The sequence below is a fragment of the Lepidochelys kempii genome, chromosome 1 (genome assembly GCF_965140265.1).
Source record: "Lepidochelys kempii isolate rLepKem1 chromosome 1, rLepKem1.hap2, whole genome shotgun sequence".
Taxonomy (NCBI): domain Eukaryota; kingdom Metazoa; phylum Chordata; order Testudines; family Cheloniidae; genus Lepidochelys; species Lepidochelys kempii.
Window position 1 is genome coordinate 242,269,529 of NC_133256.1, and position 24,661 is coordinate 242,294,189.

A 24,661-nucleotide genomic window follows, 5' to 3' on the forward strand; every position below is an offset into this window, starting at 1 on the left:
TGTTCGTCCTCTCTGTGCTCTGGTCTCCACACGACTGCCAGCCAGACCTGAGGACACCCCAAGCCTCTTTCTGATAGAACATGTTCAGACTTGTTCATGTTCCATTCCCATCTCAGGTAAAATGTCCACCCACATCTGTGTGTGCCCCCAAATCTGTCTCAGGGTAAAATGCCCATCCAGAACCAGGCCCAAGCCTATCTGGTAAACACCCAAAAGATGTGGGTGTGCTCTGAGACCATCTCTATAAAGCACCTATCCAGACCCCTTTGTCCTCAAATCACTGACTTCATAATTCACATATCCACTCCACGTGCATCACTCACTCGTCTCCTATCCAGGCTTACGTGTACCCCATAAAAAGGCGCATCTTAATGTGTGTGTGCAAAATTTCCCCCTAGTATGCAGCCTGGGCTTGCCTCAGAAATCATTCTGCTAACGTCATCATCCAGGGACTGGAATGAATACCAAAGTGAAGAGTGACATGATCAAACTGTGAAAGGGCAAAGAACTGTATTTCCCAGGGTTTGTTGCAGTCAAGAGAGTCTCACCTAGAGGCAATGAGCAAACCCAAAGTTCCTCATAGAGCCTCAGTCGCCTTCCGCAAATCCAAAGTACGTGACCTTCCACGTTACCTCTTCTGACTCAAATTTCTAGGCTGCTCTGCCTTTGCTTTCACACCGACAGCTTTTTTCACAGGGCATCATTCTGAGCTGTGTGATAGATTGTGATGACTAAATTGGATCTGTCAGGTGAAAAATTCTCCCCAAAATACTGAAGGAAAACAGCAGCTGGAGCACCCACCCTGAGCTAGTTAAGCTCTCGGCACTCTAAACACAAGGCCTGGGTTCAGTTCTCATTCAGAAAAGCCTCAGAGTGAGTAACCAGGGCTTGGGGACAACCCCAACCCAAGAGAGCCCTGTTGTCACTAATGAGAGGGGGCCTGTGTCCCATCCCCAGCTGGACAATCCCTTCGTCTGGCCAATGGCCAGGGTTCAATCTTCAGCACTCTGGACAGTAACCATGGGGTTTTAGGTTCACTCCCCAGCTATGGTGGAGTATCAGTACAGCAACCAGAGAACCTATGTTCACTACTCGCAGGGCAAAGCCCCTGCACTGTAGACTGGGGACCTGAGTTTAGTCCCCAGGAGGTTGCACCCTGGAACATAAATGAGTTACAACTAGGGATGAATCTAGCCCAATACCATTTTATAGCTTCTTATTGTCATTAATGGAGAAAGCTATGTGAGATTAAAGGATTTAGTCCCATTAGCCACTTACATGTTAAAGAGGTTCAGCCCAATGCGGTAGAGCCGCTTCCTCATGGTGTCTGTGGAAAGTGTGGGAGATTTGCAGCTGGCTGGATTCTCACAGTGGTATCGCGGGAGGCTCAGAATCATGGCCTGCAGCGCTTCCTTAGAAGATACCTCCGATGCCGACTTGGCTGACGTGGAGGTGCTGCTGCTGCTCAGCTGCTCTGAGTTGTCTGCATTTTCAGACTCAGATCCCTTGCCCTGCCCGGTCTCATTGTTCGAGTCAAACTGGAGTTTCTGTACCACCATTTGTCCTTGCTCCATCACCCCTCCCCCCAAACCATTGGTGTTAACGTTCACCTCGGTGAAGGTGTGACTGTTCTGGAGGACCCTGGAGTCCGGCAGCCCTTCCAGGGCAGCCTGGGACTTTTTGTCTTCCTTTTCCCCATCCCCTGGGCTTTCTTCAATTCTGGCAGCTTGAGAGAGCCCGGCCTGGGCACTGCTGCCAAGACAGTTCGCCATGGACACAGAGGTAGAAGATGAGACTGAGATATTCTTGTTGTCAATCTGGACCGTGACATCCCGGAAGGCCATCATGAGGGTGCTGCTGCTCTTGGGCAAAGTATCTGGCAGCAGTCCCTCCTCCTTCTCTTGCTCTTTCAGTTCAGCTTCCAAGTCCTGGTTTGGCTGCACTGAGCTGGCGCTGAAGGTCTCTCTGATCTGGTATGAGCTGCCATCTTGAAGGGAACACATGGTCTTCAGGCTCCATGTACTGAGGGCGTCATCAATAGACTTGGCCAGGGACTGAACCTGCTCTGTGAAAGAGTCCTCCAATTCAGTCAGGGCCCCGCTGATGGTGACTGGCAAAGATGGGGACCTCACCAAGGGGATGCCCACAAAGTTGTACCCTTCCATCAGGGCTTTATCAGCAGAGAAGCTTTCAGAGTTCTGGACCCGGACTTTTCTTAGTGAGATTCGGCGGGGCATGCGGCTCTCCAGCAGGGAGTTCCGGATCTTCTCAAAGTTTTTGCTGAGTTGGTATTGGCGGAAGGCAGTCTGGATGGTGCAGGCTGCCCTGCGAGAGACCAGGTGCCCTCCGTATTTGTGCTCTAGCATTTCGATCTGAAACACACACATAAACAAGATTTTTTAATTGACTTTTGAAGGCTGTCCACGACCCCAGTTTATACACTGATTAGTTGGAGGTCCCACTGAGTGTCATTGCTAATACTCCATTAGCCTTTTTCCACACTGCGTTGCCCTGGGGATGTCTGCTGGGATTGGAACAGAAGGGGGTCCATCACAGCAGTGCCCTGGCCATGCCTGCTGGAGCAATGACAGTGTGGGCTTCCTCAAAGTTGTGCTTTGGGAATGCCAGCTGGGGTGTCCGCAGTGTGAGCTTCCTCACCACTGTGTCCTGGCAAAACATCAGCAGTATGAGCTTCCTCGTGGCCACGGCCTGGGAAAGCCAGCTGAGACACTGGCACTGTGAACTGTGTACAATGCTGCCCTGAGAACAGGACACCAGCCTCTGAAATTCTTTGGAGTTGAGTCTTGTCAATGCAAGTACAGCACTCCAGCAGTGCGACCCTCCCAAAGCTCCATTAACACTTCTACATCCCTCAGCTACCTCAGCAAAGTGCCTCTAGAGAAAGGGCAAATCACTGAGAACAAGAAAAAAACTAAGGAATTTTAACTGTTAAACTAGGGCTCAGATTAAAATCTATGGACCCAAACCTGTGAACGACTGTCCTCAACTTCCACAGAAGTCAATGGGTGTTGAGGTTGCTCAGCATGTGACAAGAAGTGCTCCGCATCTCTCAGGGTCACACCCCTATCTAAGCTCCACTCTTTGGCCTGGTGCACTTTGTGTTTTTCAGGTACCAACCAACCAAATGAAAACAACTCAGGGAGAAAAAGAAAACTGGTCTGAAAGCTGAGAAACTTTCATTTTAAAGGACGAGAAAAGCTATTAAGAATAAATGGCAGGAGACTCTAGACTATGCAATACCTCCTGAGCTGCTAAACACACTCTCTCTCACACACACACACACAGAGAGAGCTAGGAGACATGACAACATTAGTCAGAGCAAACCAGCCACGAGGCCTACACTGGGCACTTCATTATGGTTGTTTCTGTGCCACAGTCTGGCCAATTTCCCACATGAACCCAAATGCTGTTTCCTTTTCCCAGTCCTCACTTCGTTTTTGCTCTGCAAGTGAAGCCCAAGACATGTACCACAGGAGGATGCTGTCTGTCTGCTTCATACATCACCCCAGCCTCAGTCCCAGTGAGTGATCAACGGAGGACAATGTAGGAGGGATGAAGATGAGGGATGATGATGCTGAGGGAAGCAGAAAGGACAAATCCTAATTATCCCCATTGAGATGTGACTAAACTGCTGAGCCTGGCAGGTCCCCTCCCATGTCTGATAAAGGACTTTATTCTGCACAGCCCACGTACAGAGTGGGGTGTGTGTGTGAAAGAGTGAGAATGCCAGGTAGAAATGAGGCACAGGACAGGGAGCACAGGCAGGCTCAATCCTGCATTAACAAGTGAGCTGTTGCATGACCACCAAGTTATTTCTGCCTATTACAAGGATCAAGACAAAGAGGGGAGCACATGGTTAATTGCCTTATATGCAGAGGACAGGCCCTTTCTCAGACACACCTGCACTGCATTCCTTTCTGGTCCCATGGTTTCAAGAGTAGGTGTGCAAAGACCTTGAGGTTTATTACATGCTCACTGTGGACAGGACCAGATTCAAGCATAGGCAGACTATGCCAGTATCTAGGGTTCCAACTCCTGGAGTCATGTGATTGCATCAGAATCTCAGCTTTCTTTTCTTTTCGGTAGATTTCTGGACCTCACAGCTGCAAAGCTAACCTTCAGAAAGCGAACCAAGTGCCTACCTGCGTCTGCAGAGAGCCTGGAACACCAGCTTTAAGAATTGCCCCATGTATGTCAGTAAGCTATTAACTCCAAGATCCACTGTTGTGAGAGTGAGAGGGGCTTTTGCAGATGCCACCTCTGGAGATGACTCTGTGCGTGGCAGGTGGAGAATGCTACGGGCTTAGCCCTCCATCCCTACAGATACACCCCAGCTTCTGGGTGAAGTACTAAGGTACCGATTACTGCCACCCCTCACCTTTCTAGGGGGGAGAGAGCATGCGGTCCCTGCTGGACACCAGGGGAGGGCCCTGCTGCTGCTCCTGGACAGGAGAAGGGAGCCCATGCCATTCCAAATGGGAGGTGGGGCCACAGTGCTGGGGCACAGCCTGAATTGTAGTGTGCCTAGGGCCCTGGATTGTCTTATGCAGAGCTTAATGCAGAGAATGACGCCTAGTGCCCACCCATAGGGACAGATTTTCCATTGCCTTGGGCAGTCATTTATACCAGTGCAATGTGGGTGCCAAATCCTGCCCGATCAGAATAGGAACCATTTGCACTTGCTTAGCACCAGTATAAATAACGGCCCCAGCTAAAGTGCAGTGACAGACCTAGCCCTGAGCCCTTGCTCAGACTTGTCCTGGAACACAACAGCTTTGCACATCCTGCTGCTCGCCATGTAAGTAAGCACCTGCCGAATCAAGGTCAAAGTACCTTCAGACCATTTATCCCGATAAAGAGATTGTGGAGCCAGCTGTAATGACAATAGGACTTGTCAATAGTCTTAGCAGATGAACTAGGCCTCTGTTTGCCCTGGGGTGTTTTGGGCTGGCCCCGGGGTGCAGGGAAAAGCAGAGGGTTGGGGGCAAGGAGGAGATGCTCTCCAAGACTTATCACACCCTGAGCTCACCCGCCCTGCCCCCACCAAACTTAAATTTCAGCGTACGATCAGGGCTTTGCCTTTCCACATCTTCAAAGCACGAGAAGGGATGCGGGACAGTCTCCTTTTACAGCTCTCCCACCTCTGTGAGCAATTAGGACCTATCCCTTCCCCATCTTTCTCTGTAAGCAAGGCTCATTTAAATATATGCCCATTAAACCCTCACTTGTGCAGGCACAGCCCAACCAGCTGTGATTGGAAACTGACTGAGAGTCCTAGGTACCACAGCCTGGCATAACAACAAGGAGGCTAGTCCTGTTGTGGGGGAGGGGAATGGGGGAAGCAGCTATTTGAGAGAAGGGATAATAATAAAGTACAAAACCCAGCAGAACCAGGGGAAGCAGCAGCCTGGAAGTTATCCAAGGTTTCCAAGGAGGTGACAGCCATTTGGGAAGTGTAAATCTCATATGCTCCGTCCTTATTAGAGGCCAGGATGAGATGTAATTGCTGATCTGAAATAAAAGGCAGATTCCTGCCAAGCAGAGGCCAGTTTCTGAATAGCAGAGTTTGATGGCATTGGTTCTCAGTGGGAGAGGCGGGAGCTGTCTAAGAGCTCAAAAGCATGGGCCACTGGCACCCCAGTTACTGCAATGCCTGGCACTCTATAAACCCCTACAAGCTGTTAGGGAAATTAACGGTAAAGGGTATTCCCAATCTACGCTGCTTCCTAAAGGCCCTGCGAAGCGCTCTCAAATGCAGGCCAAGCTATCAGAATACTGAGCACTTTCACAGAACTTTCTACCCAAGGAGCCCAAAGGGCTTTACAAAGGAGGATCAGTATCATGAGCCCCATTTTGCAGATGGGGAAATTGAGACACGGAGACTTACACACGGTCATATGAGTTGTGTAGCAAAACCAGGAATATACCCCAAGTCTCCTGACTCCCAGTTCTGCACCTTGCCCACTGGGCCGTGCTGCCACTCCACTTCAATTGGACTAAATCTCTCTCTCTCTCCCTCCCTCCCTACCCCCCCCCCCCCCACTTCAGGAGCCTGCAGCTCAGTGATTTCCTGAAGTCTGCAGTATTCACATTTGCCACTGGACCGATTTAAGGATTTGACACAGCCAGGGGCCCATTCCCCTCCTCTAGCAAGGGGGAAAGGGCATCCATTAGCACTCCACAGCAGCAGGAGCTTATGGAGATGTATGTCTGGCTTGTTGGAAGAACCTTCTCTTTCCACTTGGGAGGTGAGAAAGGGCAGACATGATTGGCTTTCTCTCACTTCTCATAAGCCCTGTGAATCACAAGTAATTGCCTTCTTAGAACTATTCTTCTCTGGGGAGTGATCCTGCAGCCAGTGCCAAAGGAATTGAAAAGCAGGAGGGAGGAATTAAAAAGAATAATTAGCTTAATACATTTCTGGCCCTCAAGGCAAGCACCCAGTCCTGATTCAGGCCCTGTGGCTAAATCAGAAACACCTGGGAAATCTCTCTAGCCAGGAGGGATTGTGCAGAGATGGGAGTTTTTACAAGCCCAGCCCCAGGCAAACCCCAGTGCCCGGCCTAGATGGCAATGTATTTGAGATACAACCCCTGCGGGAGCGTTGCCTACAGCATGTTCAGGCAAACACAAATACACCACCTCCCCAGAAGCAATGGGCCTGATGTTGATATCACTTATAGCAGTTTTCCCCGCTGGTGTCCAAGGAGTTACTCCCTATTTTACAACAGTGGTAGTGAAAGGAGAATCAGGCCCAGTGACTGCATTTTAGCTGCCCAGGGCAGGATAATATATCTGATGTAAAAAAAAGAAAAGAAAGCTGGGAACCCCTAAAGTGCCTTTCTTACTAGTGTTCTGCCTGCATCCCCCACTCCCAGATCCTTTTCTACTAAGCACCAGCAGCCCCTCACAATGAATGGACAACATTGTATTAAGGGGCCCTGTGGTGATGGGGTGTTGTTCTTCATACACAGGGCATGCTCCATCTCCCATCGCTTGGTGTGGCATTAGAGGGGGTGATGTGCTAGTGGAGATGCTGCCCTTCATACTTTGGACATGCTCCATTTCCCAGCCCAGTGCAAAGTCAGCTGATGACATACCATGCTTCAGCACCTGAGCTAACTACATCATCCCACATCCCATTGTGGTCTTAAGGGGCTTGCTGCTGCCCCAAATAACCCAACATGCTCCATCTCATGGTATAGAGAGCTGTGCCCTCAGAGGCAGGCAGCCAGCCTTCATTGCTGGGCACGATCCATTCATCAACACGCCAGCATGGCATCAGGAGGCACGGTGCTGCTGCAGGTGCTCTGCTTTATATCCTGGACAGGCACCATCTCCTACTTCTCCAACTTGGGGCATTATGCTGCCAATAGGTATTTTCCTTTGTAGCGTACATGCAATCATCTCCCGAAAGCTAAACAGGGCTTGAGGTACTGTGAGGCGCCCTCTTCCATCATTTTGAAATAAGTAACAAAACTAAAGTAGAGCATGAAGATGCTATGATTAGGTGGATTGTTGTGGCAGTGTGAGAAAATCAACCTCTGAGGGCCCAGTTCTGCCATCTATACTTGCACTGAGTAGTGCCTTACCAGACAGGAAGTCTCATTGAAATCAGTGGGATGACTCATGGAGTAAGGCACTACTCAGGGTGAGTGAGAGTGGCCGAATCTGGCCTGAATTGATATCTTCCTTATTCCAGGAAAAGCGCCTCCTCCAGGACAGGAGTAGGGACCACTAAGGAAAGCCAAGAACAGAATGAACATGGATCCTGCAATCTCCCTCACCATGGGGAAAGGTGTCTCTGCCTATGGCAGGCCTAAGGTCCATGGAAGGTCAGTGCTGAGAGGAACCAGACTTGAATGAATATGGGGATAGGCTCTCCCTCTGTCTCAGATCCCTCCAGGGCTGGTTTGGGCTATGCTCGAAAAGCAGTGTTTGGGAGCCCATGGTTAAATGGATTTAGAATTAAGAGATCATGGTCCAGATGCTCAACTGGTATAAATCAATGAAGTTTCATGACTTGAACAGGGCTATGCCAATCTACACAAGCGGAGGACCACCACAAGTATATGCCATGTTTGTTGGTGAAGCTTGTTAGTTATCATCTGTCTTTCCCTTGCCCACTGTGAAACACAGCTAGAGTTGTAAATACAACTCTCCATAAAGACCCAGAGACCCAAGTCCTTTTTGCTGCTCGGTATTTGGGTAGGTCATTAATTGGACCTTTCTGCTTGGGGGCGCAAGAAGCATCTTGTGTGAATTGGAAGAAAGTACTCCCTGCAGCCACTCCTTGGGTGTGAACCTGGTTAGAGTCGACTTTCATTTTCTAAACGGCTCCTGGGAGGAGAGGGAGAAAGGTCCCTCTGCAACTGCTTCTGAAGCTGAAACAATTTGCCCATCACTGCTTAAAAATCATCCTTCAACTGCTGAGCATAATCCAGGCAGAGTGTGTCACTGCCGCTTGTTCAGCCTCCTGGTCTGCAGGGCCTGTGCACGAAGCAGCCTCCAGTTGAGCTGCATCCCATGAAAAGGACAGAAACGGTCCTCTTAGAGTGGGGTTTTTTTAATAGCGAATCTGCCGTGTTTTAATTGGCAGCGACACAGTGCGTGTGAGGGGCGACGTTTCTTCTCACTGGCTACGAGGTGGGACCCCAGCATCCCCTGCTGAGAGGAAGATGTGGAGATGCAGCTAGATGTGACTGGGCTGAACTCTGGAGCTAGGCTAGAGCCATGGGCGTAGACAAAAAGGCTGCTGATTTGTGAGAGTCGTCTTCTCTCAGTCTGGTAAGTCTGCCTATCGCAAGAGCATCCATCACCATACTGCTGCTGCTGCTAGTGATACACTGACAATGTGCTTGGCACTGTACAGGACCCAAATAAAGACAGTCCCTGCCCCAAAGAACTGACAGTCCAAAGGCTCTATGTGAAGGCAGAACAGAGCTGTGGAAACGCCTCTGGATAAAAGGTACCCCCCTGCTCTCAGAACTCCCCAGGGCGTGCTTCTCCCCCTGAACAAGGAGAGACCCTGATCTTCTGGGCTGCCTATAGCAGCATGTGCTCACAACATTTCCTGGGGGGCTCTGCAGCCCTCCACTGCCTGCAAGCCCTCTCTAAAGCTAAAGTCAGGTTTGAGTAGCTGGGTCCATTCTGAACTGTGGAATGTGGAGGGGGAAGGGGGGCAGCAGAGCCCAAGGGGTTTAGGTGAGGTGATGTCCTGGCCAGGCAGGAGGAAGCTAGATGAGGCCCGCACATGTTCCTTCCTCTATAGTCCCTGCACAATGTAGGGGCTAGGCCTGGTCTGTGGAGAGGGCACAGTATGGTCACAGAAACTAGGCTAGCACATTCACAGAGAAATGGCCCCCCGTGGCGTGAATGTGGCCCCACCCTTCCCATCCCCCTCTCCCATAGCCTGAGGAGGAAGCCGCTGTACCTGTTTATTCTTTAGGTCAAGAGAGAGCTCATAATCGGAGGCAGCTGCATGGGAACACGTGGCCGTCCCTTTGCTGCGCTGCACTCTCACTGGGGAACCCGTGTGATGGAGGCTGGGCTTCTGCACCAGAGGGGAGCACCCCGCTGCCTGCTCCTCCTGCCGCTCTGCATGCTGGGCTTTTAGCGTCAGGGTGTCGGACCTGCCTTCCTGGCCACTGTGTCTGCCGGCCTCCTTCGGATCCTCCGTTTCACACCGGGGTTTCTTGCTGGTGGAACCGCAGGAATCGTCACTGTGAACAAAACGCAACGTTTCTCTTTTTTTATTTGGTTTTTGGATTGTCTACCCTCATTAACTGATCTTCATGTCAAATGTCCAGGGAGCCTGGGCCGCAGGGTGGGAGCAGGGAGTGGATCAACACCGTACTTTGACCCAGCAAAAACACTGGCCCCTCCCACCCAGAGAGCCAGTAGGGTGCGCCACACACACCAGCCAAGCCAGAATCATGTGACTCCAGCTGCAGCCTGTCTGCCTTCCCAGATCATGCTGGGATATAACTTCAGGGGCTGAGGAGAGTGTCCTGGGAGAAGGATGCATCGCCTCTTTCCTGGATCTTGTCCTAGCTACAGGCGGTTATCCAACAGACATCACTTTTGTGCCTACCGCTTACTAACTGACTGACTGCTATGTTTGGGGTCACATTTGATTTTGGAGACTGGATCCCAAGGATCCAAGGAACTTGCTTTAACTTCCCTCTGGAGATTTTAAGGGTACAAAGAAATGAAACACAGGTGGCTGAATCTCATGGAGAAGCCATTGGCTTCACGACCAGAGCCATAGACCATAAGGAGGCACCAAGGCAATCTGGCAGCCCTGGGATCCAGAAACACTAAAATAAACCTATAGAACAAAACATTAGCAAGTGACCTCCAGGGCTTCTAAAAAGGAAACCGTCCCATCCTGGCCCACAGAGAAGACTCCTGCACTGATGGTTCCCAATGTCGAGAGGATCACACCCTTCTTCCCTCACAGCTACATCTTCTGGGCAAAGGGATAATGGTATAAAACCAGTGCCCATTAACAGTGCATTCTAAGGCAGCTGAAAGGTGCTGTTGGACAGTATGGGGTCTGTGTGTGTCTGGTCCTCTGGAGATGTTCAGTTGCTAACCTTGCTTGCTAAGTGTTTTCTGAAATCAAACAGAGACTTTCATCCTCAGGGGAACTTTCTGAATTACTGAATCTGATTCTCCTCTTCAGTACTACACCAGTGTCATTCCAATGACCACATGGAGTTACTCGTGATTTACATGAATGTACAGACCAACCTGATCACATTCTGATCTCTGTTGCACTGATGTCAATATGTTGTAACTCCATTGACTGCAATGGAATTATTCTGATTTAATTGAGATCCGAATCTGGTCCGGGAATGCCATTTTCTCAACGCTCATAGATATGCATGTGAAGTATATTCTATTATTTGACTTGATTCTTGAGTACCTCTGGTATTTGAATCCTTATATAGGCCCAGGGTATCTTTAATGTCAGACTTGTTCTATCTTAACTTCTCTTCCCTTCTGGTGTATATTTTAATAATTGTATCAGCATCCATGTACTATCCATTTTCTTTTGATCCAGCAGTGTAGCCTTTTTCACTGTACAGTTCTAGGGATGACCAAGTGACCATAGGTTTAATTTCCCATTTACTTCAATGGGAGCAGGACTGGGTCACTGGGTCACAAAGCTCACTTAGCTGTGCAACTAGGCACCGATTCAGCAGGTCATTTAAGCACTGACCTAAGCGCTTTGCTGAATCAAGGTCACTGAGGTTCAGACTTCCTCTACTGCAGTTCAGAGCCCGGACAGTTGACTAGAACACTGACTTCCCGGAGAGCATAGCAGGCCTCTGGGTGCCAGAAAATATTCATTATGGCCCTGATCCTGCAAACACTAAGCATGTGCTACCCTTTACTACCACAGCAGCCCCACTGATTTCAACACAGCTATCCATGGTAGTAAAGTTAAGCACGTGTGTAAGTGTCTGCAGGATCAGGGCCCATTACTCTATGGGGTTATACTTAATCTGTAGTATGTTGCATAAATTTGGTTTACGGGGCACTTTTCAAATGAGTGGCTCTCGCGGCCTCTGTTTGTCTGGCGGAGTCTGGAATCTGTGTGAGAGAGCAACACGCAGTGCTACCAAGGCGCCATGTTTCGCTGAGCTATTATTTGTTAGGGGGCTGGTTGAGGGAGTAGGACATTATAAATCTTTTTTTAAAAGTCAAAATTTAATGGAGAGGCGCTTGTTCATATAAATCTAAATAAAAATATTAACTGTGTTACAAACGGGCAGAGTTAAGACCGTGTGTGTGACTTGAACTGACTTGGAATGCTTACCCAAACAACTTGAACATCGTTGGTCTGGTAATGTAACTTACTTGGTGGAATTTCCTAGAGGTGTTTTTTGTTTGTTGGTTGGTTAAAAGACAACGAAGAGGGGCAAACACAGGGAGCATCGCTTTCCAGGCCTTTGCAGCTCTGCGGGCATGCAACTAATTGGCAACAGTGGCTGGACACCAGAACACTCTGTCCTTCACCCATAGGAGGGCCGGAGGAGAGAGTTCTCTCCTGGAGCTGCACACAGGCTACAATGCATCAGGTCTGAGGTTCCCACTTGCCAAGCTTACAAAGGACGTGATCTCAAACTCAATGGAAGGATTCCTGCTGAGCAAGTGAGTGTTGAATCAGACCCAAAATGTTCAGCAGCCCTCTTAAACATCATTGTACTTTCAGTACACTTCTCACTGCATAATTAAGGGCCTACGCCTGCAAAAACTCATGCACATGCTTAACGTGACGTATGTGAGAAACACCATTGATTTCAATGGGTGCTACTTACTATGTGTAAAGTCAAGCACATGCTACGTCTTTGCAGGATCAGGGCCTCACCTAGCCGCACCTGCCCCTGCAATATTGCCTTTAGTGGCGCACTTTCTGAGCTCAGTGAAAACTCCCATACATGATGTAAAGTGCCTGTGCAGCACGAAATTTTCTAAGGGTCGTAACTCGGTCAAATAAAAACCACAGTTCAGTGGAGCACTCAAAGGCATTTCTCAGTGAGAGCTAATTCCATGCTAAATATAAACTTTGCAACCCCCTACTGTGCCTGGCTATCGAGTTGTTCAGAAAATGGTTGCAAACATCCCTTCTACGGTGGGGGGGGGGTCTTTTTCTACATTCCTTTTATGGGGAAAAGGCTGAACTGTTTTTGCTCAGATGTAAAAAACAAACCAAAAAACAGACTCCACCTTCAGGCAAGAGACCAAGGCTGGGGAATTTCAGCTCACTATGTCAGCTTCCGAGGGGTGGGAGCAATAGAAAATGGGGCTGGAATGGCACTTGTGATGCAACCTCACCTGCAGCATTTCAGTCGCAGCTGCTCCTGCTACTATGTTCTTTTCTTTCAGTTTGCTCCCATGCAAGAGTCCCTTGTAAAGTAATTACATGAGGGTGGGGGGCTATTCCCAGTCCTTTCTCGCTGGAAACGGATTAAGTCCCCACATGGGAAACCTAACTTCTTATGATTCAAACAGATATTGAAATCAAAAACAAACTACCACTTTTCTATGTTGTTTCTGATCCTTAGCTCCTATCCTGGAGATCTGACTGGGTGCAAACTGGAGTTTCACCTGGAAAGTGTACGAAACCTGTGAAAAAGAAAAGTGCTTTCCAGAGAGCTTTAGGGTGGCCTCACCTACAGGCACACTATCTCAAGGTGTGATCTTCTATCTTCCTAAACTAAACTGAGCTAGGGCCAGACAGTACTACATGGGAGACCTCTAGACCTGCTGCAGGAAGTGGTGTTCTTATTAGACGATTCAGTTCATGGCCCTGCTCCCAAAGTCAGTATGGAACCAGTGTCTGTGGTGCTACAGGGTACAGAGCTCTTGAATGTGCTGCTTCTTGGATGAGACGAAAATACAATTTTTCTAACTGCTTGTAATCATAAAAAATTCCATGTAGAGGCTAAGTGCGAACCCCAGTGCCCTGGACAAATTCCAACTATGTTAATTACGTTCTGCATCCCTAAATTACCCCTATCATTTCAATTGTCATCTGAATTCTTTACTTGCTGTTTTAAAGTGCTGGGTAAAATTGTTATGTACTATTAATGAAATCTGTATTTCACCCCATGCTATTCTTGCATGATGGGCAGAGGGATTATATGTGGCTTGTACAATACGTTAGGAAAACTTTGTAAAGTGCTTTGGGATCCATTTGGTAGATGCATGATCACTTGCATCCAGATATAAAACTGAGTCAACCAATTCAGCTGTTTCGTTATTTCTGGATGCTCCTATGTGACTTTTATGATCTAAAAACACTAGCTCTGTTGGTTACTACTAATAGAATTTGGTTGTTGTAGAGAAGACACCTGCTTAATGTTTCAGATAGTTCCTGCCTGCTATTATGCTGCTAACCATGTATCCACTCTTGTAGACAGAAGTCAGTTGCTAAAGTTGTCCTAAAATTAAGATTGCTGATGAAGTTGATGGATATAGAAAACAGGACTCTGGTCATTTAGATTAAATACTATTGCTGGTCTAGCATGACACACGTCGCGAAGCAGGAACATCAGTGTTCTAGAATTGAATGTGGGTGTCTCCTTGGAGAGGGGAGGATGGTGCTACAACCTCATTTGGATCTACCCCTTTGATGCACTAATAAACTTTCTTGTCAGTGTGCTGCATAAACAAATGAGGTCTCCAAACTTTAGCTTCTGTATGTGGAGAAATACCTGTGCTTTTTTGGGTGTTTCCTTGAAGTTCTTCTGAATTTCTGTGAAGGGGAAAAACAGAGGGAAGACTGGAGGGAGGTGACAGAGGAAAAGGAGGACTGCTCAGGTATTTTTTTTTTTAAGGCTTCCTTTTCTCTCTTGCTACTAGCAGTCTCTGAATTGCAAAATGATAAATGAAGGTTAGCGACTCCCAAACCCTTCAAATGGAAATGAGTACCAGACACATCACAGGTGGTTCTTGCCTTTCAGGTTTGTATGGAACTGCCACGCCAATGTTCTGGAGTGCACTGTGTTGTCGGTGTGCTGGAACAACCGCCATTTCTCTTTAGTTCTCAGATCATCAAAACGGCACGTTGCCTCGGGGTCCTCTGGCACTCCTCACTGAGACTAGAGGCCCAAATAGCCATTGCTGATAGAAATATCTTCTTCCATTTGCAGCTGGGCATGAGACTGTGCCTAATACTGACAGATTTACTGACATAGACCTGGCCTTGGTGATCCATGTTTTCAAGACCACCAGATATGAGCACTGTGATGCTCTATTACTGGGGAAGGAACAGGCAACCCCTGAAATATATTCAAATGCAGATAATCTACACCAGTAAGTGGGAGCACATCCCCTGGGCACTCCAGATACTACACTGGCTCCTTGTTGAAAACCAGATCCTGTTCAAGGTAATGGTGCTAATCTTCAAAGCTCTCAAAGAACTGATTATGAGGTACATGGTGACCACCACTGCTCCAGGGCCAGGACTTTTCCATGAGACCTACCCAACTCTGGAACAATGCAGCTCTCCACAAGAGTAAGGCTTTTTAGAGTTGGCTTCCTCAACCACCATACCATGGCTACATAACTCACTGCAGGTCAAAGTGCAAGACCCATCTCTTTGCCTTAGCTTTCCTACAATAAATTATAGCAAACAAATGGCTAAGACTAGAGAGAGTGGTAGGGATGGATACACACTACATAGTTGGGTGGGGAGGATGGAGTGCTGGAGAGAAACAATTGGAACTCTCTTCTTTTTGTGGTTTCATGTCACCCCACTAATGACTCCGGATGACTGTTTTGGGTGTGTGACTTACAAACCTTCCTTCAAGGTATTAAAGCTCAGTAACTTAGGTTTATGCTCTGTGCTCAGGCAAAGACTAGTCAAGAGAATAAGGCTGCTTGACTGACCATGCTCCTCCTTGAACCTATCTCACAAAGCTGTTAAGAGGATCCATTAGTTACTGTTTATACAAAGCTTTGAAATACTGTAAGTATTCAGTATTATTATGGTCTGAGGTGTGGGTAAGATTTCAAAGCCTTCGAAGGCTACAGAATCAAAACCCTTAGGGCCATATGCAGAACTATAAAAAATGTTGCTAGCAAGAGCCAGGAGCAGGGAACATGGACTCTATGTCTGCAAGAATCTATCTTCTCTCTCAAGACACGTCAGCACTTTCCCCTGCCTCCTCTTTCCTCCCTGAAAACAACTGCTTAGTTGAGCACAGTCCAAAATGCTTTTTCAGTTTCCTCCATCTCAGTCTTCCCTGAGGACATCCCTGGCATATGGTGAATTTGTTGATCAAAACACAGTGAAAAATGGCTCAGGCAGGATTGGCAACATATTATGAGATTTTTTTTTCAGGGTTTGGAGACTCTTGATGTGCTGAGATGGAGTATTGGGTGTCTGAGCTCAGCAGACTTACTGCTAAGGAGTTTGTAAGCTGGGATTCGGGGGTGACTCCGCAGCACACTTCTCCCAGAGCATATTGACAATGATATAGAACAAAGCACCAGCTAGTTACGCAAGGACTTGTCCTCTTGGTGGGTATTTCCCATGCCAACAGATTTTTAGCTTTCTTAGATATTATCCTCCAACAGAGACAAAAATAGAAGCCAAATTCTGATCTCATTTACATCTATATAACCCTCTTCAAGTCAATAGAGTCTGATTCTCTTCTCACACTAGTTTTACACCAGTGGCATCACTCCTGGTTTAGAGCAAGGTAACTGAGATCAGAACCTCTCCTTACTTGTGTTATATGTTTTAACAAAATCTATAGCACATACCTGTAAAATATATTTAACAATACAGCAAATATATTTGAAATTAATTACATTTCACATCCTTTCCAATAGATTGAACTGGACAGCATCACTTAAACATTATCAGAAGGGGTCTTTGTGATATAGCTAGAGAATATCATAACTTTATGTGGTGCCTCTCATCCCGTGGGATCCCTGTTTGCCCAAGTTAGAGCACTCAGGTTCCATAGTTTGGTATTGAAATTGTCTTAAACAGGACACCATGTACTATGCGATTCTGAGGCTGTCGCATAATCCAGCCCATTGCCACGGAATGGTGCTCCAGAATCTAAGCTCTTATTATTTTTAAAGCAAGTTTCTAGTCCTTATGGTTGCAAAGATAATCTTCCAAATGTGAACCTATGCTAATTGCCTGACTGAGCGCCCAGATGCTAAATTAGATACCCTTCCTTATATGCTTCAGTGCTAACACCAGGATCTCCATAGAGTATGTCAGAATCACTTGTCAATCCAAAATACAGCCACCAGTGAGGTGGAACACAGCCGCTGCCACTCTGCTTTGGAAACATTACACAGCAGCTTTTAGTAGAGGCTCCAGACCTAATTCTCTATTGCCCTGCACGAGGTGCAGGGATTTACACCATTTCAAAGTAGGTGTAAAATGCTCCTTGGTCAGAATGGTAATGATTCGCACCCATTTTTCACTAGTGTAAATGACATGAAAGGCAGTGGAGAATCAGGCCTCCAAGCAACAACATTTGTCTATGGATCCAGTTTCATAGCATAGGGTGACCATACGTCCTGTTTTGGCCAAGACAGACCCCTTTTTAAACCCTGTCCCGAATGTCCTGACTCTTTTGGCAAAACTGAGCATGATCAGTTAAATTTAGTCCAGTATCAGTCTGTTGTAGAGTCCACTCACTTGTGCCAGCCTAAGTTCTCTGCATTTCTTCTCTCCCATATGCAGGACACACGCTTTCCTTTTTTCAAAAAGAATGGAATTGCCCATGAAAAATGACATGTAAAAAGTTCACAGCTGAGGCTAGATTTATAAACCCAATGAACAGTTCAAAAGATTTGCAAAACCACCAGCCTTGGAGAGGTGGCTCTCCCCTAGTAAGTAAAGGGATGGTGGGAGTAGGTCACATGTGTATCTGAATGTTAGCATGTGGGAATATGTCACACGTGGGTGGCAATATGTCACATGTGTCATTACTCAGGAATTTTCATTGAGGTTCTTATGTCTGTTCAGTGGTATTTCTGGATCCCAGCTGGATAGTTTCTCTCTCCTCTTTCTTTCTTCCATCAGTGACTCCTACTTCACCCTCCTCTGGAACATGGGGCTCAGCCTATGGAACTGCAGCATCTCTTTCAGCCGCCCACTGTGTTTATGCCCTGGATGCCATAGTCTCTGCATTTCCGCCCTGTCTTTGTGGGTTAGATGAAGGAGGAGATCCTGCAGCTTGTCACTGCAGAGTAGATTATGCGTGGCTACATCTCGCACGCCACCTGCACATACCAATGTGGTGTGAAAAACGCCAAGTGAACATTGAGGAGGAGGGAGTCTCATTCTCTTCAGGGTTTAATTACTTTTACTTTAACCCCAGACCCCTCTTCTGCAATGTTTGGTAAACATGACCTTTTAGAGGAGAAAAAAGCAGATGGCAGCCTGCATTAGTGTAACTGGCCGCTCAGCGCCCCAGGAAAGGGAAACTTGGCTTCTCAGAAGCAGTCTTTCTGCCACTTCAACTCAGATCTCTTGGCTCCTTGTCCCTAAGGCAGGTTTGAACATCACCGAATTTGCTGACAAAAGCCTGCCTATGCAATCAAGCAGAAGATAGAATTTCACTGTTAAGATCAGATGAGTTCAGGGTTGGGAGCCAGCAGGACCTGTGTGGAGAAGGAACACCTGAGTTCCCCCAAATTTCATCTACCCACAAACTGTATCAGAAGAACTTGCATGACTCGTGGATTTTGTGGAGCTGGTCACTGCCAGGTGCATGGTACAGCACAGTAGGAGTAATCTGTACCCTTTTGGACTGTACCCTTTTCACCCTGTTGGGCTAAGCTCTGATATTGACTATGGCCTCCCAGAGACTATGGTATCCCTCTTAGAAAACACCCACAAGTTAGCATTGAAAGCAATGAATGAACCTGCCTCACAGAACGCCTCAAGTTTCAGAGATAGTAAGACACGTTGGCTTTGTTTCTGGCCTCACATATTTCCTCCTCTGTAGTCAATGCAGCACTGTCCATGCAGTTCTGACAGCAATCCCCAATGACTAACTGTCCTTTGTGTTAACCTCAGGAGAAAGAAGCTCAAATACCCTCAACAGCAGGAGCAATGTGGTCTCCCCAACAAACGTATCCCAGTTACCAGCAACCTGCCTGAGAGATGAAGTTCAGATCCAGAGTAGGATTTACCCAAAGTTCCAGAGAAGTCAGATCCAGCATTTTGGTTTGGCCCGTTGTACAAAGAGACCAGGATAGAAGCTTTCAGATTAGAACTTCCCCACCTCAACTTCTCCATCACTGTCACAATCACTAGCCTGGGCAGCGGGAACAATGCCCTATTCCCCTTCCTCACAATTATGTGTGTCACGGCCACCTCCAACCCAGCCTCACCATCTTTGCCTTCTACACACTTTTATCCTTTCTAGGTCACTGCCCTTCACTGAGTCTTTATCCCCTCTTCTAGCTCTCTTCACTAGAATGGTGGACAAGGTGGCTCAGTAGCCTATGCCTCTAGTTTGTCATATCTAGACATGTAGGGCCTTCAGATTCAATGTAACCTCAGTCTTTCATCTTTCTGAGGCAGATAAATCAATTCCATTCTGTAGTTTGTTGTACAGGGACCTTGCAGGTGGGATCATAAAAAGACAGGATTTTATATTGACAGCAAAGATCTAGAGGCACTTCTATACTAAGGATCAGTGTAAATTGGCATCACTCACTGGAGATTTGCTGATTCTCACCAAGGGAGGATCTGGCCCTGTAAGTACCACTCTGTTTTTGAAACCAGCTCATAACATGCTCATCTAATCCTGTTGAGTGGTGCCCCCATACCAGCATTTTTCTCAATAGAGTAATGTGCCAACCATTTTTGGGCACACTGTGATATTAGTGCCTTCTGGGAAATTCTGGGCACCTGCCCCATATGGCTACAGTGCCCAAAGGACCTGAACACAAAGCAGAACTAGCAACGCATGGGGCAATGCTCTCCAGGGTGTCCAACCCTACAGAGAGATGTGAGGGAAAAGGACCAGTCACACAGGCAGGCACACTTGTGGGGGTGCCATCCACCCAGCAAAATGAACTCATAACATCAGCATGTTCACAGGAAGATCACAGTGTGCCATCCTAGGCCACTGGCAAGGGTGACACATGGCTGCTGCCACAGTGACTAACACAGCTGTCCATGTGGCATGTGGATACAATCCTTACTTATAGACAACCACGTCGCTAGCTGGAGTCAAGATCAGTGAAAAGTTACCAGCAAGCATTTTCCAAGGTGGTGCCCAGTGTAAGTACCAAAGTAAATGTGGCCATATGCGCAGAAGTGCAGACCAACTCTAGCACCCACAGACTTCAGTGAGACTTGTAGGCACTCTCCATTTCTGAAAATTGGGGCCATTTTTTATTTAGGTGCCGAAATGTGGATGTAGTAGCCTAATTTTATACCTCCCCAGGTTTGAAAAATTTGGTCATAGGGTAGAAGGGGCCTAAGAATCTACCCCCGTATCTGAGCTAAACGTCCCCTCGCTTTTGTGCAGCAAACATGCTACTGGCTCTTGTGCACCACACCAGAGGGAGCTGCATTTCAGTATTATTACATGCATCTATAGGCTGGTTTGTAAAGTGCTTTGGGATGAAACGTGCTATATAAATGTAAAATATTATCTCATTGGCCTCCATTTAAACACCATCTCCTCCACCCCCTCTCATTATCCCCACTACAAACCTCATCAGTTTCATTTTTACCTATGGTCTTGGTATCTCCAGTCATCCCCAGCTTGATCAATCTAAAGTGATCATCAGGTTGGGCCATTTCCAGCACAAATCCAGGTTTTCTCACCCTCCACCCCCCCACACAAATTCACTCTCCTGCTGGTGATAGCCCATCCAAAGTGACAACTCTTTACACAATGTGCATGATAATCAAGTTGGGCCATTTCCTGCACTTTGGATGGGCTATCACCAGCAGGAGAGTGAATTTGTGTGGGGGGGGGGGTGGAGGGTGAGAAAACCTGGATTTGTGCTGGAAATGGCCCAAGTTGATGATCACTTTAGATAAGCTATTACCAGCAGGGCAGTGGGGTGGGAGGAGGTATTGTTTCATATTCTCTGTGTGTATATAAAGTCTGCTGCAGTTTCCACGGTATGCATCCGATGAAGTGAGCTGTAGCTCACGAAAGCTCATGCTCAAATAAATTGGTTAGTCTCTAAGGTGCCACAAGTACTCCTTTTCTTTTTGCGAATACAGACTAACACGGCTGTTACTCTGAAACCTGTCAAGATTCCAGTGAGTGTGCTGACTGGAGCTGAGAAGGCGCCCCAGCAGCATGTGCTCCTCTCACTATCTTGTCATGGTCATTGCCTGTGAGATCTCTATCCTCCTCCTTTCCACGCTGCCCACAAGACCCTGCTCACTGCCACCTTTATCCCATCATCACCAGCTCCTTCCGCTCCAGCAGCAGGTTTCATAGTGAGGATCGTTTTGCCACTATGGCTGGGACTTTTCAAAGGGAGTTGGGTGCCGAAATCCCACTGAATTTGAACTCCCGTTTGTGCCTTTGCAAATCTCCCCTGGTCAGAGTGTTCATTGCCAGAGAGAAAAGAGTGGCTCCATGCTCACCTGCTGCTCACAGACTGACATGGTGGCAGACAGACGGTTCTGACGGGCAAAGCCTCCCGCTCTTTGCTGGCTGTTTAAAGAGATCCACGAGACAGCTCTTAGTTGCCCTGTGATGTGCTCCCCTTTCAGTCTGTCAGGCCTGAGCTTTTTATCTCTTCCTACAGGATCTGAGAGCCTTGGTAGAAAAAGGAATGGGGGAAGGGGCTTCGGCGCACAGCTGCGCTCTTTCAAGACAGCTGATTTCAATTTGAACACAGGGCGTGCTTCACAGGGGGATGAGTAGAAATATGGGCCCACAGATACACCCTCTTCTGCTGGTGAGGAAAGCATGCACTGCTACGCGGGGAAGGATAAAGGGCCATTCGGGTGCTTGTGCTGATATTTTACTGCATGCAAATCTGCTAATAAAAGCTCAGACATTCACTGCTGTTATTCCAGATTTACACCAGTATAAATAGGAATATCCTGGCCCAAAGGTCCTATTCCGTTCTCTCTCAAATATGCTTTCTCTCTCGCTCTTGTTCTCTTTCTGATTCCTTTTCTCTTTCATGCCATTCTTTCTTTCAGTTCCTCTCTGCCTCCTTGCCCTCTCTATCAGTACCACTTTTTGCGCTCAAGAGAATCAGCTGCATACAACGAAGTAGAACACCAAGATCACCCCCAAACCAGGACTGAGCTCCCCAGCATCCTCTTCCAGTGTTATAACCATGAACCTGTAGCCTGTGGAGGTTACATCAAACTGGGGATCAGCTGTGACTGATCCTCTCCCAATGTCATTGCTACCATCATGAACATAACAAACAGCCTACTCTGTTCCATGTGGGAAGAGATGATCAGGGTGCTCCCCACCCCATGTCTCGGTTTCCCTATGGCAGGACCTGAATATGCAACGGAGTAAACATAGAAATAGAAGAGCAGGAAAGATTAACTCTGGTGAAATGCCGAGCCGTGGAGTTGTTTGTGACTCTACCAGCCTCAGTTCTCAGAGCGAGCTGACCACAAAATGCAGGCTCTGTCTGATGTGTATTTTTCAGAATCTACAGTGTGAGGCTTAGATTTGGTTTCCTTTGGACCCTGTCTCCTGCCTTCTTCCCACTGGAAGGAGTGGATGGAGGGCAAACCTTCGGGAGGATGCTCAAATGCTCAGCAGTTCTGCAGTTCCTTCCCCTCACCTGAAGGCTGGGAGCAGATTCCTGAGGCAAGCTGGAGGGAAATGGCTGCTGCACCTGCTGCTGGGAGGCAGGAACAGGAAGCTGCCCACTTACGGCCTTTAGTCAACGGTTCAGTCCCACCAAATCCCCATTAACAAACAGAGCTACTGTGGTTTTGTGCTTAGAGCACCCCTGCTGTTTCTGCTGCTGCCTTCAAAGTGAGCAGCTCCTATTTTCAGAATAATTTCCTAATGAATAACAATCATCCCTTATAAGAAACCCCAAAGAGCGGCTGGTGTCTGGTGGAAAATGACATTTAAAAATTCTTCTTTATATAAATAATTCCTCCTATGTTTGATAATCCCATATGTTTCCATGTGTGCCTTGAATCTCCACTTCTTCCCTCGCCCCTCCTTTATCTTTGGGCCTGAATCTGTGAGCTACAGAATGCCCGTCACTCCCATTGACCTCAATGGGCATTACAGATGCTCAGCAGCTACCTGGTTTAAGCCCTTTGTTATTAAGAACATCAGTATTAAAGCAGAGTCTCTGTTCCTTAGGAGTTTACCTGCTCCTGCTGCCGTTCACCCTCTATGGTATAATCATTATCATCCTGTGTTTGTAGAGATGGGCCAAAATCCTAGGTTAGAGCAAGCCTAAAGTTTTGGAATGGTCCAGATCTGGATCCTGATATGCTCAGAATATTATGGCCAACTTCTGTCTCTATCACTGCTAAGCAATTTCAGAAACCAGTATCTGAACACATCTAAATTCTGGGTGACTTCAAAGCTGGAACCAAACATCACACCTGGCCTATATCTCTGCAATGGGCTGAAACCAAATCCCAGGCATCACTGAGTCGGGGGGATGTTTTGCTCGATAGCTGAACTCTGCAGCCCCATCCCTCTCTGTTTATGGCATCCCCATAGCAGCAATTGCTATGCCTCAAACAGAAGATTATTAGGTCTACAGGGAGGAAAAAATAAGAAATAGATGAGCTGCTCAGAAACAAAAATCCTCTCTTCATGCGGGTGACCTCAATAAGGGAAAGAAATGAGAAGAAAAGAGTGCAAACAAGACGTGCTAGTGAAGCAGAATTGTTGCTGAAACTTCTCTCATTTCTGTTTTAAAATAATGTTGTGTATACATTTAGTTGGGGAGAAATGAGCCAGATTAAAAGCCTCAGATGCTGAAGTTCCCAGTCCTCAGGACTGGTATAACATGGACAGTGGAAGTGCAAGCTGTCTCCACGCCGCTTCCACCCTGACCTGGAGGAGCCAAACTCTACAAATTAGGTGGATAGTCAGTCTCCATAATCTATGCAATCTCGGAGCTCCCTGTTTAACACGGTTAGCAAGGGGGCCAATTAGTGACAGCTGTGATGCTGATTTGTGGAAGGGCAATAGAGCCCCTAGATTACAGACTGGAACTACCATCGCGTGGGCTAGAGAACAGCCACCAGAGGATAACAGCCATCGTTCACAGCAAACCCAAGCTGGGTGGAATCAGTGACCTTAAGGTGCAAGGCTCCATACCCTATTATCAATCCCATCAGCCAAAAAGCTGGCAGAATTCTTTCTACATACGATACTGTTACAGTGTTTTCTGTAAGGCATTAGCCAGCCTTTCACAACTATAAACATAATGGACCAAAATCAACCCTCATGTAACTCAGTGGAGTTACATCTGGGATGGATTTGGGCCCATTAAAAACATATTCAGAATCTTCATCATTCCCTTCCTCGCTCCAAGTCTTGTAGAAAGGTGTCTCCGTGAGGCATAGAGTGGAGGATGCCTGGACCAGGGAATGATTCAATTCCCATTTACTTCAGTGGCTCCAGCCTTAGAGAGCATCACACATCCAGTCCAAACTAGAGGTGCTGCTAGAGTCTTCTACGAGGCAATTTCGAGTGACTGGGGCAAAACCTAAGTTGGCTCGGGGCAAAGTGGTGGGTGCATTTTACGAAGCAAAGTACGATGGAATAATGAGAGGGCCTCTGGGATACAATAGTGTGATCACAGGTAGGGGGCATGCCACTGAGACAACAGTGATCATGTGAGTATTTACAGTTCTCTTGTGTTAATGCCTTTCAAAATTTACAGAGGTCTTTTTCTTCCTGTGAAGAGAAGTAATACAAGCACGACAGAAATAGGTTGCGTGAAGACACAGAAAGAGGTGATGGCAAATAACCTTCCAGGATAAAGGGGGATCAGAATTAAGGAACCACCCTCTTCCCACTGCTGCCCAAGACACCTGCTCATTGCCACATCTGCTCAGGCTGCCTGGAGGAGTGCATTGCTGCATGAGAGGCCATGTTTCTGCTGGCCAGAGGCCTGAGACCTTGAGGTATTTGTCCAACATCCACTTGTTACT

General features: G+C 47.4%; 1 protein-coding gene across 5 annotated transcripts in view; it reads right to left on the minus strand.

Annotated features, from left to right (window-relative positions):
- IQSEC3 (IQ motif and Sec7 domain ArfGEF 3) overlaps positions 1-24,661 on the minus strand; it is a 127,381-nt gene that overhangs the window by 34,299 nt on the left and 68,421 nt on the right. For all 5 annotated transcript variants that reach the window (XM_073321028.1, XM_073321064.1, XM_073321055.1 and 2 more), the window contains exons 3-4: positions 9,455-9,743; positions 1,279-2,372 (exon numbers count right to left, since the gene is read on the minus strand). In XM_073321028.1, the coding sequence (XP_073177129.1) occupies positions 1,279-2,372; positions 9,455-9,743 (1,383 nt within the window). The remainder of the gene's footprint in view (positions 1-1,278; positions 2,373-9,454; positions 9,744-24,661) is intronic.